At 41.9% G+C, this 21102-nt stretch overlaps 1 protein-coding gene across 3 annotated transcripts in view; it reads right to left on the reverse strand.

Annotated features, from left to right (window-relative positions):
* The window catches only part of gaa2 (alpha glucosidase 2), a 411077-nt gene extending 389994 nt beyond the window's left edge, over positions 1 to 21083 (reverse strand). The window contains exons 1-21 of one of the 3 annotated variants that reach the window (XR_014569286.1): positions 20846 to 21083; positions 19939 to 20039; positions 18232 to 18792; positions 17560 to 17705; positions 16850 to 17015; positions 15125 to 15221; positions 14616 to 14735; positions 13999 to 14117; positions 13312 to 13443; positions 13052 to 13162; positions 11174 to 11287; positions 10957 to 11041; positions 10727 to 10844; positions 10426 to 10559; positions 6143 to 6294; positions 5846 to 5994; positions 5621 to 5762; positions 5318 to 5416; positions 4969 to 5133; positions 2506 to 2652; positions 2186 to 2398 (exon numbers count right to left, since the gene is read on the reverse strand). Coding sequence is in view for 2 of the 3 variants with exons in the window: in XM_083765736.1 (XP_083621862.1) it covers positions 2333 to 2398; positions 2506 to 2652; positions 4969 to 5133; positions 5318 to 5416; positions 5621 to 5762; positions 5846 to 5994; positions 6143 to 6294; positions 10426 to 10559; positions 10727 to 10844; positions 10957 to 11041; positions 11174 to 11287; positions 13052 to 13162; positions 13312 to 13443; positions 13999 to 14117; positions 14616 to 14735; positions 15125 to 15221; positions 16850 to 17015; positions 17560 to 17705; positions 18232 to 18792; positions 19939 to 20031 (2916 nt within the window). In the remaining variant the exon portion in view is untranslated. Of the gene's footprint in view, positions 1 to 652; positions 2399 to 2505; positions 2653 to 4968; positions 5134 to 5317; positions 5417 to 5620; positions 5763 to 5845; positions 5995 to 6142; positions 6295 to 10425; positions 10560 to 10726; positions 10845 to 10956; positions 11042 to 11173; positions 11288 to 13051; positions 13163 to 13311; positions 13444 to 13998; positions 14118 to 14615; positions 14736 to 15124; positions 15222 to 16849; positions 17016 to 17559; positions 17706 to 18231; positions 18793 to 19938; positions 20040 to 20845 lie in introns of those variants that run through there. The other 2 variants (XM_083765736.1, XM_083765737.1) reach the window with 2 other exon arrangements.
* Between the last annotated feature and the right edge of the window lie 19 nt (positions 21084 to 21102).

Below are 21102 nucleotides of genomic sequence, written 5' to 3' on the forward strand. Positions count from 1 at the left end.
TGTAACTATAGTGATTACAGTCTCCGAGGAACAAATACTTGAATGTGAATTTTTGCCTTTTCCCATTCATGTCAATGGGGAAATTTAATTCACTAATAAATTCATATCAATTAAACTATACAACATTTCTCTTAACAAAATACAAGCACACGATTCCCGATTTTTCCGGTCAATTTGACATATGGCTCAAGTGCGTACAGCGTACAGTGTGGGAGGTATAAAGCGTCAAAATAAAGACTACTCCAGTGAAATAATAAAGTGTCACAGTTACAAGAGTCTGGTTGCCCATTCGGGCAACCACACTAATTACTAGAGTCTGGTTGCCCATTCGGGCAACCACACTAATTAGAATCAGCAAAAAAAGAAAGAAAGAAAAATAAAGATATATTCTATACAATACAGCAAGCCACTGATTTTGCAACTCATTTTATTTGGTTGTATTGGTTAACTTTTGATTTAACTTCCTCTTCCGTCTGTTTTTCTTGATACACTTTTGACTTTTCTTTTAATGGGACACAATATTGATAGTATAATGTTTAATGGGGAACCGTCATGTAACATGAAATCAAGAAAGTGGGACCCCTAGTGGTGCTGTAGATGACGTGAGAAAGAAAGAAAACGACTACAGTTCAAAACACAGTAGACCTACATGTTCACCATGAAAATACAATTTATTAAAAATACAAAAAAGAAATACAATTGAATTGAAAATATATTGAACATGATATAAATGTTTTAATAACAACAAGAAAACAAACTATAACTGCATTAGCCAAAAAAAAACACCCAAAATGTAGCTTTCACATTCCAATTTGTTATTATAGTTGGTTTTGGTGTCACCATATTGCTGGTAATGCTGCTTCTCAAAATTCCTTCCACATCAGGCAGTAGCCCAGTACTATACAAATAATGTACATTTATAATTAATATAGCAACATGAAATATCAGATGTTCATATTAAATCAATTATACACATACATAAAAACAATCATACATACAACTTCACACTCATGCTTTTTTTTGACAGGCCATTTTATTCAAGCATTTTGGTAAAGTTTGCAGTGCATGCATACAGTAAGATGTTCTGAATCAATTCAGACTGAACCATTACATTCTATTTTCACTCCTATTCTCTCAATTTGTACCAAGATAAATTCTGATCAAATTAAGCTTTTCTGGTTAAACCACCCTGCACTTACTGGACTGATAACTTTGCCAAATCTTATCAAGAATTATACATTTGAGGTTCACAGAAGGCATGTTCACATTAAAAGAAGCTCCAGAGCACTTTTAGCTGTTCTAAAAGCGGGTTGCAACTAAAGCCGTTTTCAAGTATAGTATTTCTATAAACCGGATTCACAACAGGCTTACAAGGTTTCTCATGGAACTAATCCAGAGACAATGGAACATTGTTTAGGTCCTTTGTAAGGCACCAGCAACTACAGTCACAATACTGCCATTAGTGCAAAACAGGCTTGTGAACAATATTCAAGTATACAAATACAGTATTTCATTAAGCAGTTTGATGGTTGCTAAACATTCATAGTTGTGAAGAAGTAGAAAGTCATTGACTGTATAATTCAGGGGTATCCAAACTTTTTTCCAATGGGGCCAAATTAGAAAATAAGAAAACACCCAAGGGCCAACTACATCTCCTACCTATCATAATGCACTTTCAGACCATATTAAAGTCACATGAAATGCATTGCAAAACACAAATAAGTCTTTTTTCAGCCTTATTTAACAGTACCAAATGTAACCTCCCCACCCCTGCAAAAATAAATGAAAATTGGCGATTTTAATGGCCGTTTTCAAGATGTTTTGGCCATAATCTCTGGAACGGAAGGTCCAATGTGCTCAGTTTAAAGCTTTTTGGATGCGTGACTTCGAGGACATTAAGCACATTGATTGGCGGGCCTCAATTGGCCTGGGGCCGGACTTTGGACACCACTGCTATAGATTATGCCAAAACGTGTATGTTGCTTTGTTTGATACCCCTGCCAACTAACAATTGCCATTAGTGCTGGTAATCCCTCCGACTGTAAAATTACATTTATTCACCCAGTAAGAAATTACTAGAAGAAATTTGAGTAGTGCTCGCATCCTCCTAAGTTATGAAGTATAAATTAATCTCTTTCATTTATTGCACTTAAATGTTTTACAAAAAAATAAATACAAATTCTACTTGTGATCTAAGCCAGCAAAATATCATAATAAAATAACCATAACAAAAATACACACAAAAAAACAGTTGAATATCTTTTTCTTTGATTAACCTCTAGGGTTGTGACTTGTGACTACAATATCCAGTGTCAGGAATCCATCAGACAGGTCACATCCAGCTGATGGTGAAGTTCTGGCTAAGGTTGAGCCCGAGATCTGTTACCGTTAATACCTGCTGGAAGGGCAAGTGAAGAGAAAAGAAAAAAAACTGAAATAATTTAAACCTGATGTCTTTCTCTGGTCTGGTTTGGTGAAACACAAAATCTTTGTACCCAGACTCACCTGATTGGCTCTGTAAGTGAATGCTGCATCCTGGGAGTTTACCAACACTCTGGTAGGCTCCTCCTTCACCCCGTAGAAGGAGGTTGTTTCCACAGTGATATAGGTGGCCTCCAAGTGGTTATGAAGCACCTGTGATGTCATCACATTCTAGGAAGCAACGTGATGTGGAATTAGTCACACATCAATACATGCTCAGTAAAGTATCGCCTCGGCTTGTCTTATCTAGATAAACAGCATAAGCAAAACTGTCTAATGACCTTCCTGTTCAACGTTTAGCTAATAATAGATATTGTACGTAAGTAAGTAACTAGGTATGCATTTTTTGACCAAAGCGGCTCAGTGTATAAATATTAATAGTGACCCTGTGCAAATAGCATTTTTGCTGAGCACAATTTCTCTTGAAATAGCATATATTTAGTGTTGTGAATTATCTCATGCTGTCTGAATGGCAGCCTCTGGTGGACATCCCCCATTCGCTGCATCCATAATGAGACACCTGTTTGCCATCACACCACTCAACTCACTAGCCAATCACAGTTTAGGTGTGCCATATATAACCAGCAACTCACCCCACACTCAGGCTATACGTACATGGATCTTTTGCAAAACGTCCTCGTCCTCTGCAGTAGCAGGTTTCAATTGTAGGCTATATTATATTTGATTTTATATTTACACTTATGGGGTGCAAACATATTTTTTAATGAAGGAATAAGTAGGCTACCACATTTTCTTTCATTGTCTGACAGCATGTCACACTATGTGCAAATCTCCAGATCCTGACTCTCGACTTTTCTCTCCATATAATTAAAAAATGATAAACACTTTACCATTGCTCTGGCGACTTGGCACAGAAATGAATAGCAGAGTCAGACTTATAGAAGTGTCCACAACCAGTTGTGAGCTAGTAGAGTGGCTATATTTTCCAGCTGTATAATAAATGTCACGTTATAATGTAGCCTAATACAAGTTCACGCGCATTTGTCAGCATGTAGGCACAGTGACATGCAGTCAATGGGCTGCATGGCTTATCTCTATATCATTTGATAAAGGCATATTAAAAACATGACTTGTACACCCAATGAAAATTGGTTGTACAAACTTCACGGAATATATACCACTTCGAATTATAACAATCGGTTGAAGATTATCTGAATATCGCACAAGTAAAATATCAACTTCTTTGCGCAACGGGCCATTGCGCTGGACTGGCAGTGTTTTACCTATACTTGTGAGGACCTCTGCTTGGATTCATGGCGAGTGGGGCACCTCACAACGCGCTGCATGTGAGTTGTGGACGTCACGCAACACTTGGAGCTTGTAGATACACGGAATGACGATACACATTTCACAGAATATATATACCACTTTGAATTAAAACAAATTGGTTGTGCAACTTGTGCTTCAGCCGCTGATATATTTATTATTGGATGCAGCAGAGCAGAGCCTTTGCTTGCTGCGGTTGTTGCAACATATGATACGTTTTAAAGTTGTTAACAGTGATATATAAACATGAACAATGATGGATAGATATCTGTGTAGTTTCCATGCAGGCACAAGCTGCATTTCTCACCTAATTATAGTAAAAATGATATGCGCTAATAAGCGGTGACATCATCATTTCTCAAAAGCTCCGTTTCGCATGACTACACAGCTCCACTGAAACGGATATTTTCGAAATCTCCACTCTCCGTTTCCAAAAACCTACGTTTGAGTGCCGAAAACGCCGTTTGTGTGTGGCTGAAAGGCCTAAACGTACAAAGAAATGTGCGTTTTGCAAAAGATCCAGAGACGTGTAGCCCAGGCCTCAGTCTCCAGCCTTCACACAGGCAACATGCAGAAACTGCTCTCACTGAGTACTCCACACAACACCACTCACTTCTATGCAGCCGTGCGTCCTTGAATAATGTAAGCCCTTGTTCTTTGTATCTGAATTGACTATGTGCTGTTTATACTAGTATGTATATTGTCATTCCATATGGTCTATTGTTATGTTCTACTGCTTGTATGATATGTTTGTTCATAATTATGATGTTTGAGTTGCTAACGCATTCCACCTATTTGCTTTGTTTGTAGAAACCACGGTTTCATGGGAAAATAAACTACCACATTGTTGGATTATAATTTGTTGTCAAAAAACCTCTTTTATCGGAGAACCCTTGGGTGGTCAGCTCATAGCCCACAAACACAACCAGCAGAATATTTATTATTTAGCTTAAATTATCCTACTTAATTGATTGTTGCCAAGCTGTTAGACAACTAACTAGCAATTCCAGAGCTGTCCTTCCAGGTTATGGGATACAAATTACACACCGGGTATGGGAGCGGAAATAATGATCCACAGAATTGTGACTGCCATTTGGATCTCAGAGCTATAACTTTGGGAAGGCAACCCTGTGGGATATGAGAAGAGTGTCATGTAATATTGGAAGAGCTGAAAATGACAAACAAAACACCGGTTTGTACCTGTGTTACATTGAAGATTATGTAAGCATACTGTTCTGTCTCGTAGGTGTCAAGGCTCTCCCCGTCATCCCAGAACATGTCTCCACTGGCTGAGCCATCATCAGAGAGGGCAGAGATCAGATGGAGAGGCTGACCACTGCTCACCCACAGCGTAATGTTGGGCCTCTACGCACGCACACACACACACACACACACACACACACACACACACACACACACACACACACACACACACACACACACACACACACACACACACACACACACACACACACACACACACACACACTTGTAGAACTGAAATAAACTATTGACGTGGTCTGTTTTTTTATTATAAAATAATATTTACCTGGGTAGGTATGACAGTGCCCTCCCGCAAATGCAAGTTGATCTTATCCAGAGGCGCCTGGAGCCTCAGCTCTTCTCCTTTACTTCGTACAGAGTCACCCTGGACAGAAGAACAGAGCTTGAACTGAGCACCTGCTTTGTTTTTTTGCACGCTGAAGTCGGTGGGGCGAACGGTTCGCGAGTTAAGTGGATTACAGACATGCATACAGTATATACACACGTACAGAGATTCGGTGCATTTAAGGTAAAATGATGGAGATGAAACATGGTAAGTAAATCTATGTGAGATGCATGCACATCTTACCGTGAAGTAGTCATACCACAGTCCCTCAGGGAAGTAGCCAGTGACGTAGTCCACACCAGGATCCAAAACTGGTGTCACCAGTAAACTCTTACCCCAGAGGAACTGCCGGTCAATCCCATATGTTCTTATATCCTTGGGGAACCTAAATATTACACAAGATGCAATAAAGTAGGAAAAGATGTACAAAAACCAGACTGTTGGTGAGCGTACTGGTGTGTTACTCACTCAAACATCAGAGGTCGTGCGACAGTATGTCCAAGTACGTGTGCATGATGGAAGAGAGTGTAAAGCACAGGGTAGAGAGAATAGCGCAACAGCAATGCCTCTTTCATGGCAGTCCGAGCCAGTGGGCTGAAGACTGTTGGGTCTTGGGGCTAAAACAGACAAACAAATAACAGGTTAAGTCTAATGTAGTTCAGTGTCTTCCCTGGAGGGAGCGCTCTCCCTCCCTCCAGACATACATGGGTTGGTATTATTCTTCTGTGTTTCACATACTGTATGTATGTTGGCACGATATCCTACCTTCACATCCAATGTATTGTGGTTGCGTGTGAAGGGGTAGAACGCTCCCAGCTGTGTCCAACGGACACACAACTCCTCCTGTGGCTCCTCACTGAAGCCACAAACGTCTGCTCCCACCAACGGAATGCCCAAAATGTTAAAGGTCAAAATGCCTGGAGGAGAGACAGAGAGAGAGAGGGCAGGGTGACTGACAACATGATAGGAACTTGTGTCAGCTGTGGTAATGAGTAAACATGACAATGTGAGATCTGAAGCCTCATAAGCCTCATAGACATAAGGGGCTGTATTTTGCGTGTCTTAAGTACCAGGTCTTATTCCCTAACTTGAGTAAACTAAAGACCTGGAGGCGTGATCAATGCCATTTGGCTATTCTGAGTATCTAAAAACCATTGATCACGCCTCCAGGTCTTTAGTTTACTCAAGTTAGGGAATAAGATCTGGTACTTAACCCATTCTGACCGGGCACCCATTTTGGTGTCGGCATCATGTTATGCTTTAGCTATTGACAAATAGCAGATCTACAAGCTCATATCGCGCCAGAGTACTGGGCCTATCCAATCCAATCCAATCCACTTTATTTATATAGCACGTTTTAAAACTCAGAGTTTACAAAGTGCTGTACAGGAGAAAAAATAAAATAAAAACAAGTGCACTAAAGCTACCACACAGAAAAACAACAGCGAGAAAACAAAGTACAAACAGTGACAACAACTGAGACATTACAGAAAACAACAGAAAAGACAACAGCATCACAGTGAGACAAAACATATACAAGGACCAAAGGAACTCAAGCGGGGTTAAAAAGCCAAGGTAAAGAGGTGGGTCTTTAGGCGGGATTTAAAGGTCTCGATGGAGGGGGCCAATTTGACGTGGGAGGGGAGTGCGTTCCATAGTTTAGGGGCTACAACAGAAAAGGCTCGGTCGCCTCTGGACTTTAAGCGGGTCTTCTTTGTGACCCTGAGGTTTAGCTGGCCCTCAGACCGCAGTGATCTAGAAGGAGTATAAACCTCAATAAGGTCAGACAAATAAAGAGGAGCCAGACCATTTATAGATTTAAAGACAAATAAAATAATTTTAAAATCCACTCTGAAGCGGACAGGGAGCCAATGAAGGGAGGCCAAGACAGGTGTGATATGCTCACGTCTGCGAGTACCTGTGAGTAGACGAGCGGCTGAGTTTTGGACTAGCTGGAGTCGAGCAAAGGAGGCTTGGTTTAAACCAGCGTACAAGGCATTACAGTAGTCCAACCGCGTAGATATGAAGGCATGTATAACCCGCTCAAAATCACTAAAAGATAGCACCGACTTGATTTTGGCCAGCAGCCTCAGATGATAGAAACTAGAGCTAACTACCGCATTGACCTGTTTGTCAAGTTTAAGGGCATTGTCTAGTTTGACGCCAAGGTTTGAGACCACAGGTTTCACATATGGCTGCAGGGAACCTAGGTCAGTGGGAACGATACCAGGACCGTTAGGTCCAAACACTATAACCTCCGTTTTACTTTCGTTGACACTTAGAAAAAAAAAAAAATTAAATTAAAATATCCATGCCTTGATGTCACTTAAACAGTCAAGCAGAGGTTTCAGGGGCCGTTATTGTCCTTTTTAAGGGGCATGTATATTTGCAAATCATCCGCATAAAGGTGATACGAAATGCCATGTTTCTTAAAGATAAGGCCAATAGGAAGTAGAATAGGCCCAAGGATCGAGCCCTGGGGGACTCCAGAGGACAGGGGGGTGGAGGACGATACGAAGTCGCCAAATTTAACAGAGAAGCATCTCTCCGATAAATAGGAAGAGAACCAGGCTAAAGCGGTATCTCTGACACCAACACAAAGCTCCAAACGAGATATGAGAGTATTGTGATCGAGAGTGTCGAAAGCAGAGCTTAGATCTAGGAGTAGTAGGATCACAGAGTCCCCAGAGTCGGTGGTCAATAAGGATGTCATTGAAAACCTTCAACAACGCTGACTCTGTGCTGTGAAACGCTTTGAACCCAGATTGAAAAACATAAAAAATGCTATTAAGCTGCAAAAAAGACTGGAGTTGAGACAGCACCGTTTTCTCAAGGATCTTAGAAATGAACGGAAGCTTTGAGATGGGTCTGTAGTTAGATAAAATAGAGGTATCCAGACTAGGTTTCTTTATCAGGGGTGTCACCACTGCTGTTTTAAAGTATGCTGGTACAATACCTGAGACAAGGCTGCTATTTATGATAGCATGGACTCTAGGCCCAATGGTCTCCCAGACCTCCTTAAAGAGGTGTGTGGGGATAGCGTCTGTAGGGCAGGATGATGTTTTGAGTTGCGAGACAACTTCACTAAGTTTAGAGAAAGATACAGGCTGGAAATGATTAAGTGTAGTTGTGCAGGTGACAGCCATGGAGGGGTCAAAAGCAGGGGGGGGAATTTGTGCTCTGATCATATTGACCTTGTCTATAAAAAAAGCTGAGAAATTTCTCACAGACATCAAGAGAAGCTTCCAGACAAGTGGGTTGGGGGGGATTTACCAGCTGCTCAATGGTCTTAAAAAGAACGCGTGGTTTATCCATATTTTTTGAAATAATATCAGAGAAATGCCTTGATTTTTCCTCTGATATTTTTTCCAACACTCATTAAGAATGTCATGTGACACATGGAGCCTGTCTTTTCTCCACCTGCACTCAGCCCTCCTACACTCTCTCCTGACAGCGCGGGTGGTGTCATTTAGCCAAGGCTCAGACTTGGGTTTGGGACGCATGGCTTTTAAAGGCGCAACATTGTCCAAAATGCCAGTGCAGGTGGAAAGAAACGAGGATGTAAGTTGCTCAGTGTCTAGACCCTCGGAGAGGCTAATGTCAGCATGCGCTACGCTATTAAACGCTGAGGAAAAAAGAGACGCGGTGGCAGGTTTCAACACACGGCACTGGCGTGTAGAAGTGCATGATTTAAACGTGTCACAGGGCAATATAAAGTCAAAAAGTACAGGGAAATGATCCGAACAAACTGGAGCACAGACCTGCACATTAGAGATTTGCAAACCATACGAAATGACGAGATCTAGCGTGTGACCAAGTTCATGTGTAGGTGCATTAACATGCTGGACAAGGTTAAAAGCATCAAGTACATCCAAGAAATCTTTAGCTAGTGGCTTAGAAATGTAGCAAACGTGCACGTTGGTATCACCAACAAATAAGCATTTATCGTACTTAATCAGAATGCTAGCCAAGAAATCAGAAAAGTCCTTTATAAAGTCCTTATTGTATCCAGGCGGTCGGTAAATAACCGCACAAAGCACCGGGTCAGAGCGACGTAGTTCAAACAAGCTCAGTTCAAATGAGGAGAATGACAGCGGTGTCAAGGGTTTACAATAAAGATAGTAGCAATTCCTCCTCCTGCACGACCTGTCATCCTAGGAGAGTTTATAACAGAACAGTCAGGAGGTAGAAGTTCGGTGAAGGCAGCTGACTCACCCGGTTGTATCCAGGTTTCCGTCACGAAGAGAATATCCAACGCATGCGATGAAAATAGATCATTCAGGATAAATGTCTTATTCCTCACCGATCTGGCGTTTAGCAACGCACAGCTAATTGTCACGGGGGGGTCCGCTGCACAGGCCGCCCGGCTCAGCGGCTGTAGGTTGCCGTGGTTTGCTCCACCAATACGCCGCGGGCGGGGCGGAAGAAGGCGCGGGGCCAGGGCATGAAGCTCTCCATACGGGTCCGTGACAGGTAGCAGCCAGGTACGGACAAGGGCGGTGGCACGCCGAGAGGCGATGCGGCGAAGACACGCTCCATAATCCGGTGGAGCGCTGCGGGAAAACAGGGCCGATTTGGGCGAAAGTGCAAGCCAAGCTTTGACCCGGACTAGCCGGCCAGCTCGTGTCCCTCTGCGCCTGTGGCGTTTACGCCTCCGGGGAGAATCCTTAGCGCGCCACAGGTATTCGGGGATGTCAGCAAGAAGCGGGGGAACAAAGTTCCTTTGATCGTCCTGGCCAAATACCACCAAGCAGTCCACAGAAGCCTTGATGTTCAATAACTCGAGACGGTCATAAACCTTGAGAGAATCGATGGTCCTTGTGACAGACGAAAACAGGAGGACAAACAACAGTAGAACACACGCCGCCACACAGCCTCGGACGGCCAGCCAGCCACACCGGCGCCATCTCGAAGTCTGCGTTGCGTCAGGCGTCGAAGTCCTCAGGCGTCCTCACTGTAGTGAGGAGCTCTACCCCTGTAGTATAGTACCACACTGTATAGTACCACACTTATAAATACCCTTTATTCAACTACACATGTGCACTGACCTGCTATAGAAGTATACAGGTCTTTCCACTGGCTTCGATTGTCTCCCAACCAGTGACCAGAATAAAGACCCTGGCTGGGGAAAGTGGAGCGCGAGATCACAAACGCTCTCTTACCCACAATACGTTTCAAGGCACTGGAAACAAGGAAAGAAAGGGTAGAGGAGATGAAGGACAGGAGCCCATACAAACATGACCACATTTAAAGAGGAAACAGGCACAAGATGGTTTTATAAATATACAATATTGTACTATATGTGTAAATTATGTTGTGTTATGTTATGCTGCTTGTGTTTGTGGGTACCTTGCAGAGGCCTTCGCCTCCATAAGTCCATAGAGACTGTGCATGTTATAGTGCAAAGACATTTTCTGCTTTGCTGACGCACACACAGTTTTAGCTCTTAGCAATCCCCCAAGGACACCTACAAGTGAAAGATTACAATTTGGTTTACAGACAATTATATATATATCTATGTGTGTATGTATGTGTGTGTGTGTGTGTGTGTGTACTTGTCTTGCGTGCATGTGCTTCACCTGGTGTATAAGGTGGATTTTCTAAACTGTTTGATGGACATCCCTTGGTGGACCCATCCAGGAAGTTGGATGGCTCATTCATATCCTAAAACCAAACATGACACAGTTCAAAATTGTCTGGCATTTGATTATAGACTAAGGCATGTCAAAAGCAAATTGTATTAATATTAAAATCGAAGGTCAAGTCTTGCTGATGTATTTTTCCACCCATACTTACGATCCACAAGCCATCAAACGGCACCTTCTCATGGAACTTTCTCAGGTTGTCATACCACCATTCATGGGTCACAGGATCAGAGAAATCAGGATATGCAGTCGGACCAGGCCACACCTGCAGGGGCGCAAGGAGAGTTCAAACTCTCCCATACTTTTATAGTTTGAGACTTCTACTAAACCATGCCAAAAACTATAGATGTAGTAGGCAACAAAGTCTTATGCACACCTGATAAGCTCTGAGACGGGTGCATAGGCAGGGCTCAATGTAATCAGAAAAATGCACATAAAGTGCAAAAAAAAACATGTGAAATCATTATTATATAATTTATACTGAAACAGCAATTACTGTATCTTCAGTTCACCAGTGGCCATTTTGCAACAGTCAACGTACGTGCTATGGTAGCTGGTGATCTGCTCAAACAAAAATACTCACTGAAATCTTGACAGATTTACAGGTTTATTACAAACGTTGTCAACGTTGTATGAATCAGGATGCTCATCTGCTTAATGTTATTTTTATATGAAAGTCCATTATAAGTATTCAGTATCATAACTACATCTCTGATGTTTATAACAAACCAAATAAAACATTGTGTAAATTATGGTTATTTAAAAAGTACATGCGCCTATAGACAGTGTTATGAGTGGACTGTAGCAAGATGGCCACCATGTGGCAACCTTACTCTCCATTGGCCAGCAGTGCGGGCGAGTCATCTACTGTAGCCTTTATATATGTCTATTGTCTATGCACGTAGCTTACCATGTCTCCCAGCCACCTCAAGCTCAACATAGACAAAACATCTTTGTCCCTGGCAAGTCATGCCTCCTTTTCATTTCCATTCACAACACCCTGGCGACTCCTGCTCATTGTTGTAATGAACCTGGGATCCTATAAACAGCGATTTGTCCTTCAAGGCACACATTTCAGCAATCATTTGGTCGTATACACGGAATTCCTGGCCACATTCCTGCACTTGAGATCATCCACAGAATCAGAACTCTCAAGGAGTTGGCCAAACAAATTCCTTATTCAAGCTTCAGTCATCACTTAAATCTCTTGGGTGCGTGGCGTTAGTCAGACGTCCCAATAATCCGACACCCATAAATGCGACTACCAAGATTACGACTTGCCCCATACTAACCCTATTCCCAAACCCTAACCGCACACGGAAGTCACGGGTGAGACTTAACCGGCCACATAGTCGGACTAAGGCGTGCCCCCCAAATCGCTTTGGATAAGAGCGTCAGCTAAATCTCAAAATTGTCGCCGAAAGTAGTCCCTGGAGAAAAGATTTGCACATCCATTACTTAATAGCCACGCCCACGCACACAACGATGTTTAGCCGACAAACACCGACTTAATTATTCAGTTAAGTTTAGTAATGTTTCAATGAATATGGAGGTAATGTAAATTATGAAATCGGAAAATACCAAACCACAAACAAGGAAAATGGTCTGAAAATGTTCTTCCAAACTTGTTTATAAACAACAGCATGTATTGTTTAAGATGAATAAATAAAACCACATTTAAATTTGGACTTGAACACATTTAGACCTGAGGCCGTTTCTAATTCTTATTATAAATAATAACAATAATTATGTTGCTACATGTATAGACAATAATTATGTTGCTACATGTATAGCAAAAACTGATTAAACACAGAGGTAGCATCCGCATTGAAAGGTATAACAACGTGTATATTACAACAGGATTAAATGGGTTAAAATCAAGCCAAAAATACCAGGCCGTACCTCTGCACCCATGGGAAACGCAGAGAAGAAAGTTATAGATAAAGAACATATTCATTAAGGTTCAAAATTATCTACTCAATAATTTAACAAATGTTAAACTGCTGTCCACTAGGGAAATGTTTCTCACCTGTCCAATAAGCGTGTCTCCAGAAAAGTCCTTAATAAAGACTCCTCTCTTCAGCCCTTCATCATATGGCCAGTACGAGCCCTCAGCCTGGGTGCTACTGATACCTGGATCCTAGATGGGGGAAATAAGGGTTGCATGTCAGCTTAGTTCACATATAAACACACAGGCAGTGGTGGAAAAAGTACTTGCATGTTTTACTTAAGGGCTGCATGTGAACTGCACATAAACACACAGGTGCTAACTCATTAGGAGAGACGTACCATGATCATGACGTAACGCTGGTCATGAGCGTGGAGGTCCTTCACCATGTCAGGCAGTGTGGAGAAACTGACAGGGTCATAGGTGAAGTCCAGGAAATGCTCCATGTAGTCAATGTCGTTCCACTGTACATCCTACCACACACACACACACACACACACACACACACACACACACACACACACACACACACACACACACACACACACACACACACACACACACACACACACACACACACACACACACACACACACACACACACACACACACACAATCATTATTATACTCCCATAGTCACAGTTTTCGTAGCAGAGACACGTCATATGTCAAATTGACCGGCTTCATCAAGAATAATGCATTGTCTATTATGTTAACCACTCAAGCCCTATAAATATTTATATTACAACGAATAGTGACAATAGCAAATGTCAGAAGACAAATTTCAAGATCCCATTTCTTTCATTATGCCCACCATTGTTACACTACAGACACATCATATCAAGGTTGTTGCCAGTACTATGATGACAGTCATCGTCATATTTGGACAAAGTTTCAGTCCATTTAAAGGTGCTGGAGCTGAGGAGCTCCCCCTGTTATAATGTATTTCCTTTGCTTGCTTGATTGAATTGTATTGTTGTTGTTGAAATGCGCTATACAAATAAACATGCCTAAATGTATTAACTCACCTGGGGTATGCCATCATTTCTGAGTTTCTTGACTACCTCCCAAGTGGCATTGCTAGAGTTGTAACCCCAGCGACAGAGATGGTAACCTAGCGCCCAATAGACTGGCATTGTAGGGTAGCCTGTGTGGGAAGGACAAGTGAGGAGAAGACAGAATAGGAAAATAATAGTGAGAGACAGGGAGTGGGTGTCATTTATAAGAGCAGGACAGAACCTAGAAACAAATGGCCATGAACTCAAAAGAATACATTACAGCTACCATAGTGTTTATTTTGATTCTAGAAGAATAATGTCAATCTTTTGTCCCCCTATGAGCGATGGCACCCTAAGGTCTTTGCGAGGGGCCTTCCTGGTTGTTCCCAGGTCCTGACTAGTGACCAAGGGAGCCACCAGACAATTTATGTAGCTTCTTTTCTTTTAAATCCAATCTTTACACATTCTTTTATTAAGAAATCATTTGTCAGTGTTTGAAACCATGTCTTGATTTTATAAGTTTTGGTGTGTCTTTTGCCAATATATTTTCATGCTTCCACTTTATTAGATTAGAAGCAATGCAAAACTATAAAGCTGTCTTTTTGTTAGTTTCTAACATTATCGTACATAATGTTAGACATACTGACCCACAACGTCAAGGTACTGTCCAATTACTGAAGCAGGATCAGGACCCAGGAAAACATAAAAGTCTAGGATACCACCAATCGTACGCCATGTGATGGCTGGGGCAGGCTGGAGGGAAACATCTGGCAAAATATATAGAAAAAAACAACAATTATAAATTAAACAAATACATATTTATAAAGAAGTCAATCAGCTTGGGGGTATAATGAACCTGGACTTAATTAATAAAGTTAACTGCATGTAGATCATGGGTATAGGATGCAATGAGTGTTTGGACACTGGAATTAACTAAATGACGTTACTTTTGCACAACATTCATTCACTGTCTTAGAGAATTAGACAGCTCCACCTGTGACCAGCAGGTAGAGCTGTTGAGTTATTATAAGCATCAATAAAATCCACATGACTATGGTGTTGGTCATTAAAACAGGACTTCTTGATATTTTCAATAACTGACCATCCATGTGGCATGTCTACTCTACATACCAAATACTAACATTAGCACACTAACCCAAAGCGTTGCTGTTTAGGAGGAAGAATCCATGTGCATTTCCCCCCCCTTCCATGGCCAGATAGAAAGGATGTGATCCATATAAGTTAGTCATTTCCTAAATGGCAGAGAGGGAGACATCACTGTGAGTGCTACCAATCTTCATGATGTAAAGTGAGTTTGAAGACAACCTTTTCAAAGCATTATGTTTTTAAAAAGTTTGTATTATAATGTAGTTAGCATTGCAATAGGCCTTTTTGTTGTAGTTCTGCTATTATTTATTTGAAAAAGAAAAGAAAAAAAAATCGAAATGCCAAGGGTAGATGCTAGAGGCTATCATCTTTCAAAGCCACACTGTAATAAAAATTCTATTTGGCTGTTTCAGCCTAAAGGTCATTACACACTGGCGAATTGGCGACGTGATTTATTCGTGCGAATAATTCGCATTTTTTAAAAAACCAATTGAAGGCAATGCAAGCTTCCGTGGCGAATGTGCGAAAATGCGACAGTTTTCGCTCTTTATTTGTTCGCTCTGGTGTCGAATTTTGCAGACATTCGCAGGCGAACTGCAGCACCTCTGACCAATCAGAATGCAGCCCAAACTTGTTGCTGTGTATAAACAGCGGCGTACCGTACAGTAGCTGTCAACAGAGCAGCCGTCTGTCCGGCTACGCAGGTCGGGATACCCTCTGTCCACACCATAGCCTAAAAGATTTTGCGCAGCCGACAGTTTCGGTTGTCGGTTGCCGACACTTTGACTTCTTCCGGGGCTTTGGGCGGTCCCCTCAGGAGACGCACACGGAAGCCTATTTATGGCCTGTAGTCCTCTATATTTCTTGGTTGGCGAAGTGGGCGTGAGTGACAATTGAGTGACAAGATGTTGACACAAAGGCGCATTCTACCGCATTTGTAAGCAAACGCTAAGCAAGGGTTGTTTTTGATCAATCCGTCCACTCCATCACCATGTGTGTGTGTGCGCGTGCGTGCACGGCTGCACGCTGTTTCACCCGCGTTTGGTTAAAAGTAAGTTACGTTTGAACTTTGAGCATTACAAACAGACTTTGCAAATAACGTGTCGGGGTACAAGCAATTCCTTCTGACTCTGTGCTATCATGCTAATGCTATCCCGCTCCGACTTATTTTCTGACTGCCGCTGCTGACAGTCAGCAAGCACTGACTGGGAAGAGCACGGACTCACGGAGGCTCCGTGCTCCGCTCCGTGGAGCAGCAACACAGTGAGGGGAGGGGCCGGTGGGAGCAAAGGGGACAGATCTTCAAATTAAGTTTAATGAACACCGCATTGAGCCTCGACACGTTGTTAGCTTGTAGCTCTTCTCTTTTTGGCGAACGACACCGCCGTTCAGAAATATAAATTTAGGTATAGAACCGCGACAATAGAATGTGCACTTGCTGTAGACAGAGACTTGTCTTTATCACGATTGAATGGTCAAATCCTGTAGTCGCACCTGTGCGACAAATTAAATTTTACAAGTCGCACGGTGATATTTTTTGTCGCAAATGCGAGTACCTAGTCGCACTGTCGAGCCCTGCCTGTGGGCCTTGAAGGTATTGCAAGTAGGCCCCAAAATAATTGGCAAAACATTAAGATATCAATGATAAAAACATTTATGTAATTATCATTGGCAACACCAGTAACATTAGACAGCTATTTATGTCAATATGGCTAGGCTACCAAAAAAAGGTCTATTATAACTAGATAAGTAGGTGAGCTTGTGCTAACATTACCATGGGAGGCACATCTCTTGCCCACATAGTGAGGGTGTTCCAGTGGACATCATGAAGAAAGGAGGAGCGGTGCTCACCCAGGCCATAGACATACTGGCTAGGCAAGGAACTGGAGAACTGAAGGAACTGATCTGCATAGAAGAGTGGCGCTACGGTTGTGTCCAGACTGGGAAGAAAACAGGAGAAAGGGAAGGGAAACGTTTAGTACTATAATGATAAAAAACAACACTGTATACATCCACAATTGTAACATAGATAACAAAAATATATAATAAAGTACAAGTCAACATAGTGAACGGCCTGTAGGATACTGGGATGTATGTAACTGATACAGTATAGTGCAAATAAATGAAGTGCACTAAACCAGGGGTCTTCAACAGGGGTCCGAGACCCCTAGGCCTAGGGGGTTCTCAAAAGTTACTATAAGGGGTAACCCCTAACCGCTCCCATAGAGAAGCAGCTGGGACGAAATAGGTAGACCTATAATTATATTATCAAACAATCTCTATCAGCACCAACCAACCAGAACACCTACACCTACATACTCAAAGCTAACACCATGATGCCACTGTTCACCAATTCACATCACCAGTGAGTAAATATAAACAAAAGATCAGAAAGTAATGGCATTACATAATATTCAGTCTAAAGTGTGTGGGGCGAAATGTAATTTTAAATCTAGACACTGACGTAAGCATAACCAAACTTACAGTATAGCTCCTGTAGATGTCCTCTTCACAATAAGACCAAAAGGTTCCTTGGATAGCTCTACGGTGTAGGCTGGTCTTTTTGCCTTATTTGTGGCATTGGGGACAGAAATTGGTACTTCGAACCGTGAATTTGATGGATCTGTAATCTAAATATGGAATAATAAAAAAACAGAGAAGTCGTCAGTTTATTAGACAATGCACTAAACAGTGTCTGGAACAACAGGGGGGTTCTTGCAGAGCCCAGGCACACGCCATAAAACTATTTGACTGTTCTGGGAGCCCCACTGATTCCATTATTATACCATTTGAAACCTTCTTTATTGCAACCAACGTGAGCACTGATGTTGCCAATATAGCTTCATTGGGAATATTTATTTGTGATGAGTTTGCAGAAATGGTACCGATGACAAACACCACAACGGCAAACAACGTTTTCAACAGCCTTGTCGAGGCCTTGGACATAGTGGGGATGACTAGATTCACACAGTGGGTGAGTACTAGTTAACTGTCTGCAGTCCAATGCTTTTCAAGTATACACAACTAGCGGTTGTGTGTACTTCCCAAAACTCATCCCTCGGGCCAGATTGGACTGCCAGTCTGCCACTGACACGTAACTGTATGGTCTGGAAGGAGTTGTATCAATGTGTCTGGCCATCTGAATGCTCTACTCACCCTGACCCGTAGCCTTGTCTCCGTCTCGTGGCGTATCTCCAGATCTAGAGTGAGGATGTCCCCAGGGTAGTAGGTCTTAACCTCTTTCACCAGCCTGCCTTTCTCTCCCAGAGCAGTGTCATCCGTAGACACCACTGAGTAAGAGGGAAACTCTGGGGGATAGAAGCACCAAGGAACACCGTTCTTCTTACCCGAGGCTTGGATGAAGCAGCAGTTCCTGGCTTCACACAATTCTCTGGTCACGACTACCCCTTTCTCCGGGTAACAGTCAAACCTCCAGGCTTCAGAGGTAGAACCGCACGCCTCCGAATCATGACCAGGTGGTGCAGCAGCACGGTCTAACTCCGTCCATCCTTCAGAGTGTTGTTTCCACGCGGGGGCATGTGGCGGGCGCCGGTGTGGCTGGAGGATGGAGGGAGAGTGCAGCCAGAACATGGTGGCAAGGAGCCAGGCTCCACAGAGAAGCAGCAGCAGAGAGCCCAGCACCAGGAGGGCTGTGGTCGTAGAGCAGGGTGCCCTGCGAGGAAGCAAGGCCTGCTCACATTCGTCTGGCTCCGTCACCTTGAAAACAGAGACATAAAGTCAGATACAGTAGGCCTATACAAATATATACTGCATGTAACTGCATGTCCCCTGTAGAAGCTCTAAGCTTCACCAGAAATAGTTTACTGTATATATGATGTGTTGCATATTATTGTACATTATCGTTTGTCTTTAAATGTCTCAATGAACTGAATACAGAGGACCTCAATAGAAATAAGCCATAGGCTTTTTTGGGTTATCCTTTTAGCATCCTTTTGTATAAATCTGTACCTTTTTGCAGAATTTAATAAAGTATTAAATCAATCAATACTCTATGGCGGTCCATGAAGTAAATACATTCTTAGTCGACTAATGGTTTGTTGACTAATGGATTTGTTCATTCCATCAACAAATGTGTCCAATTTATACATCTTTAAAAATCTAGTGCAGACCAGTGATGCAGTAATCATCTTTCAGGAAATAAGTTTGAATAAGTCATTCAATCTTGTAAAACACATCGACTAATATTCTAACATCTTGGTCAACTGAGACCAAAAATATACAGGATGTCTAGCAACTAGACTCACTGTTAGCAAAACACTAACCAGAAGCAGGACATGCATGTCTGTTCCACACATTAGCCCACATTCAGTTACACTCTCAAAGGGCACCTACGGATGGCTGCAATTCGAAACTGGCCTCTGTAAAATCTGAATCCCCCCCCACCCCACCCCACCCCCATTTCCCCTCACTGTATAATGTATCTGTTCCCTTTTTTGCTTCCTATAATGATGAATTCCTGTTCTGTTCTTTAGCTACATAGAAATGTCTATTTGTATGTCTCTAAATGTTTGTATGTCTCTAAATGTTTTGATGAATTGAACAATGTGGACCCTGTTGTAAACAAGTGTAATGCTTAATTCGGTCGTCCACTCACAGTTAACAGTCTTTGTATTGAGTTTGTGCTTAAAATGAACTGTAAATTCTACAAACGGTTAATAAATATTTCAATCAATCAATCAAACGTATCCGTGTTTAATTCGGGTAATCATCCAGAGTCCAGACTATGTATTAATGACCCCCAGTTTGATACAAGTTTTATTTAAGTGAGACCCAGTTACCCATGTTGAGAACCAGTGTATTAAGACAAAGACATAATACAGTATCTATCTGCAGTTAGCTTACCATAACTACCTCTTGGACAGGAGCAGGATCCTCTGACACTGCTGCATTGTAAAACTGTACGTCCTCTGGGTTCAGGCGCTTGTATGACGCCATGATTGTGTCTGAAAGAACATTTGAGTTTAAGTTATAAACCCTATTAAATAACCCTAATTTATATGTTCAAAAGTCAAAACGATGATGGATTGGAGCCAAATGCCACTATTTGTGTAATATTCTATAAGCCAGGACGTTGTATATTGATACAACTTCAAATCAAACACATTTAGAGGAAATATATAAGAATGTGTTTTCATGTAGAGGTCTGCAGTTTTGTCTTCAATATCTTCTTCTGCATTATGGTGCAGTTCCTGATAACATAAGTAACCAGAAATACCAGTAAGGGATGCAGATGCCTAAAGTTAAAAACACGCAACTATAGCCACACATGCATTCTCAATGTAACTTTCTTATCAAAATAGTTTACAAGCATAAACCATGTTTTTCCACTATAAGTATTTATCCTATTGCATTAGTTTAGTTAAGTCCCATAAAGAACTGAGTGCATTGTGAATGTGAACATGCATGTCTCCACTGCTAATTCATTTTTGGAAACATGATAATGGCACTGTGCATTTGGTTCACATACAAACTTAAAGAAAAGACTGTATTTTGGCTGTGTTGTTAGCTGTGTTGTTAGCTTAAATGCAAAGTTCACCATGCACCCCCAGAGATCAAGTGCTTTGTGCTAGCTAAAAACATTCAATGACTTCCCAAGTAAAAGTAATACACAATTAAATTACTTTTCGAGTCGTTAAGTGACAGTTATAATATAAAGTTCGGTTATAAAAGCTGTCTTTAGCAGGCCAGCTATTACGGTATTATAATTATAGCTACCAAAGTGCAAGGACACCACAAATGCGTTGTTTACCTTCTGCACGAACAATGTCAATGACCCGCTTATGTCTTCATTAATACGAGAGAGTAGACAGACGAGCAGAATGTTCCACTGACATGGGCTTGAACGGCTGTTACTGGGCGGCTAAGCATGATTTGTTTATGTACCGCAATGTTCTGGCTACTTGCTAGCCGTGTCTCCATGAGTTTGTTGATCCAGCAGTTGTCTTCGTGAGAACTCGTAATCTCGACGATGTTCAGTTCGGCTTCAGTGCGTTTCGATTGAAAATA

Source organism: Protomyctophum parallelum, assembly GCF_964188405.1.
Source record: "Protomyctophum parallelum genome assembly, chromosome: 5".
In the NCBI taxonomy this organism is placed as follows: Eukaryota; Metazoa; Chordata; class Actinopteri; order Myctophiformes; family Myctophidae; genus Protomyctophum; species Protomyctophum parallelum.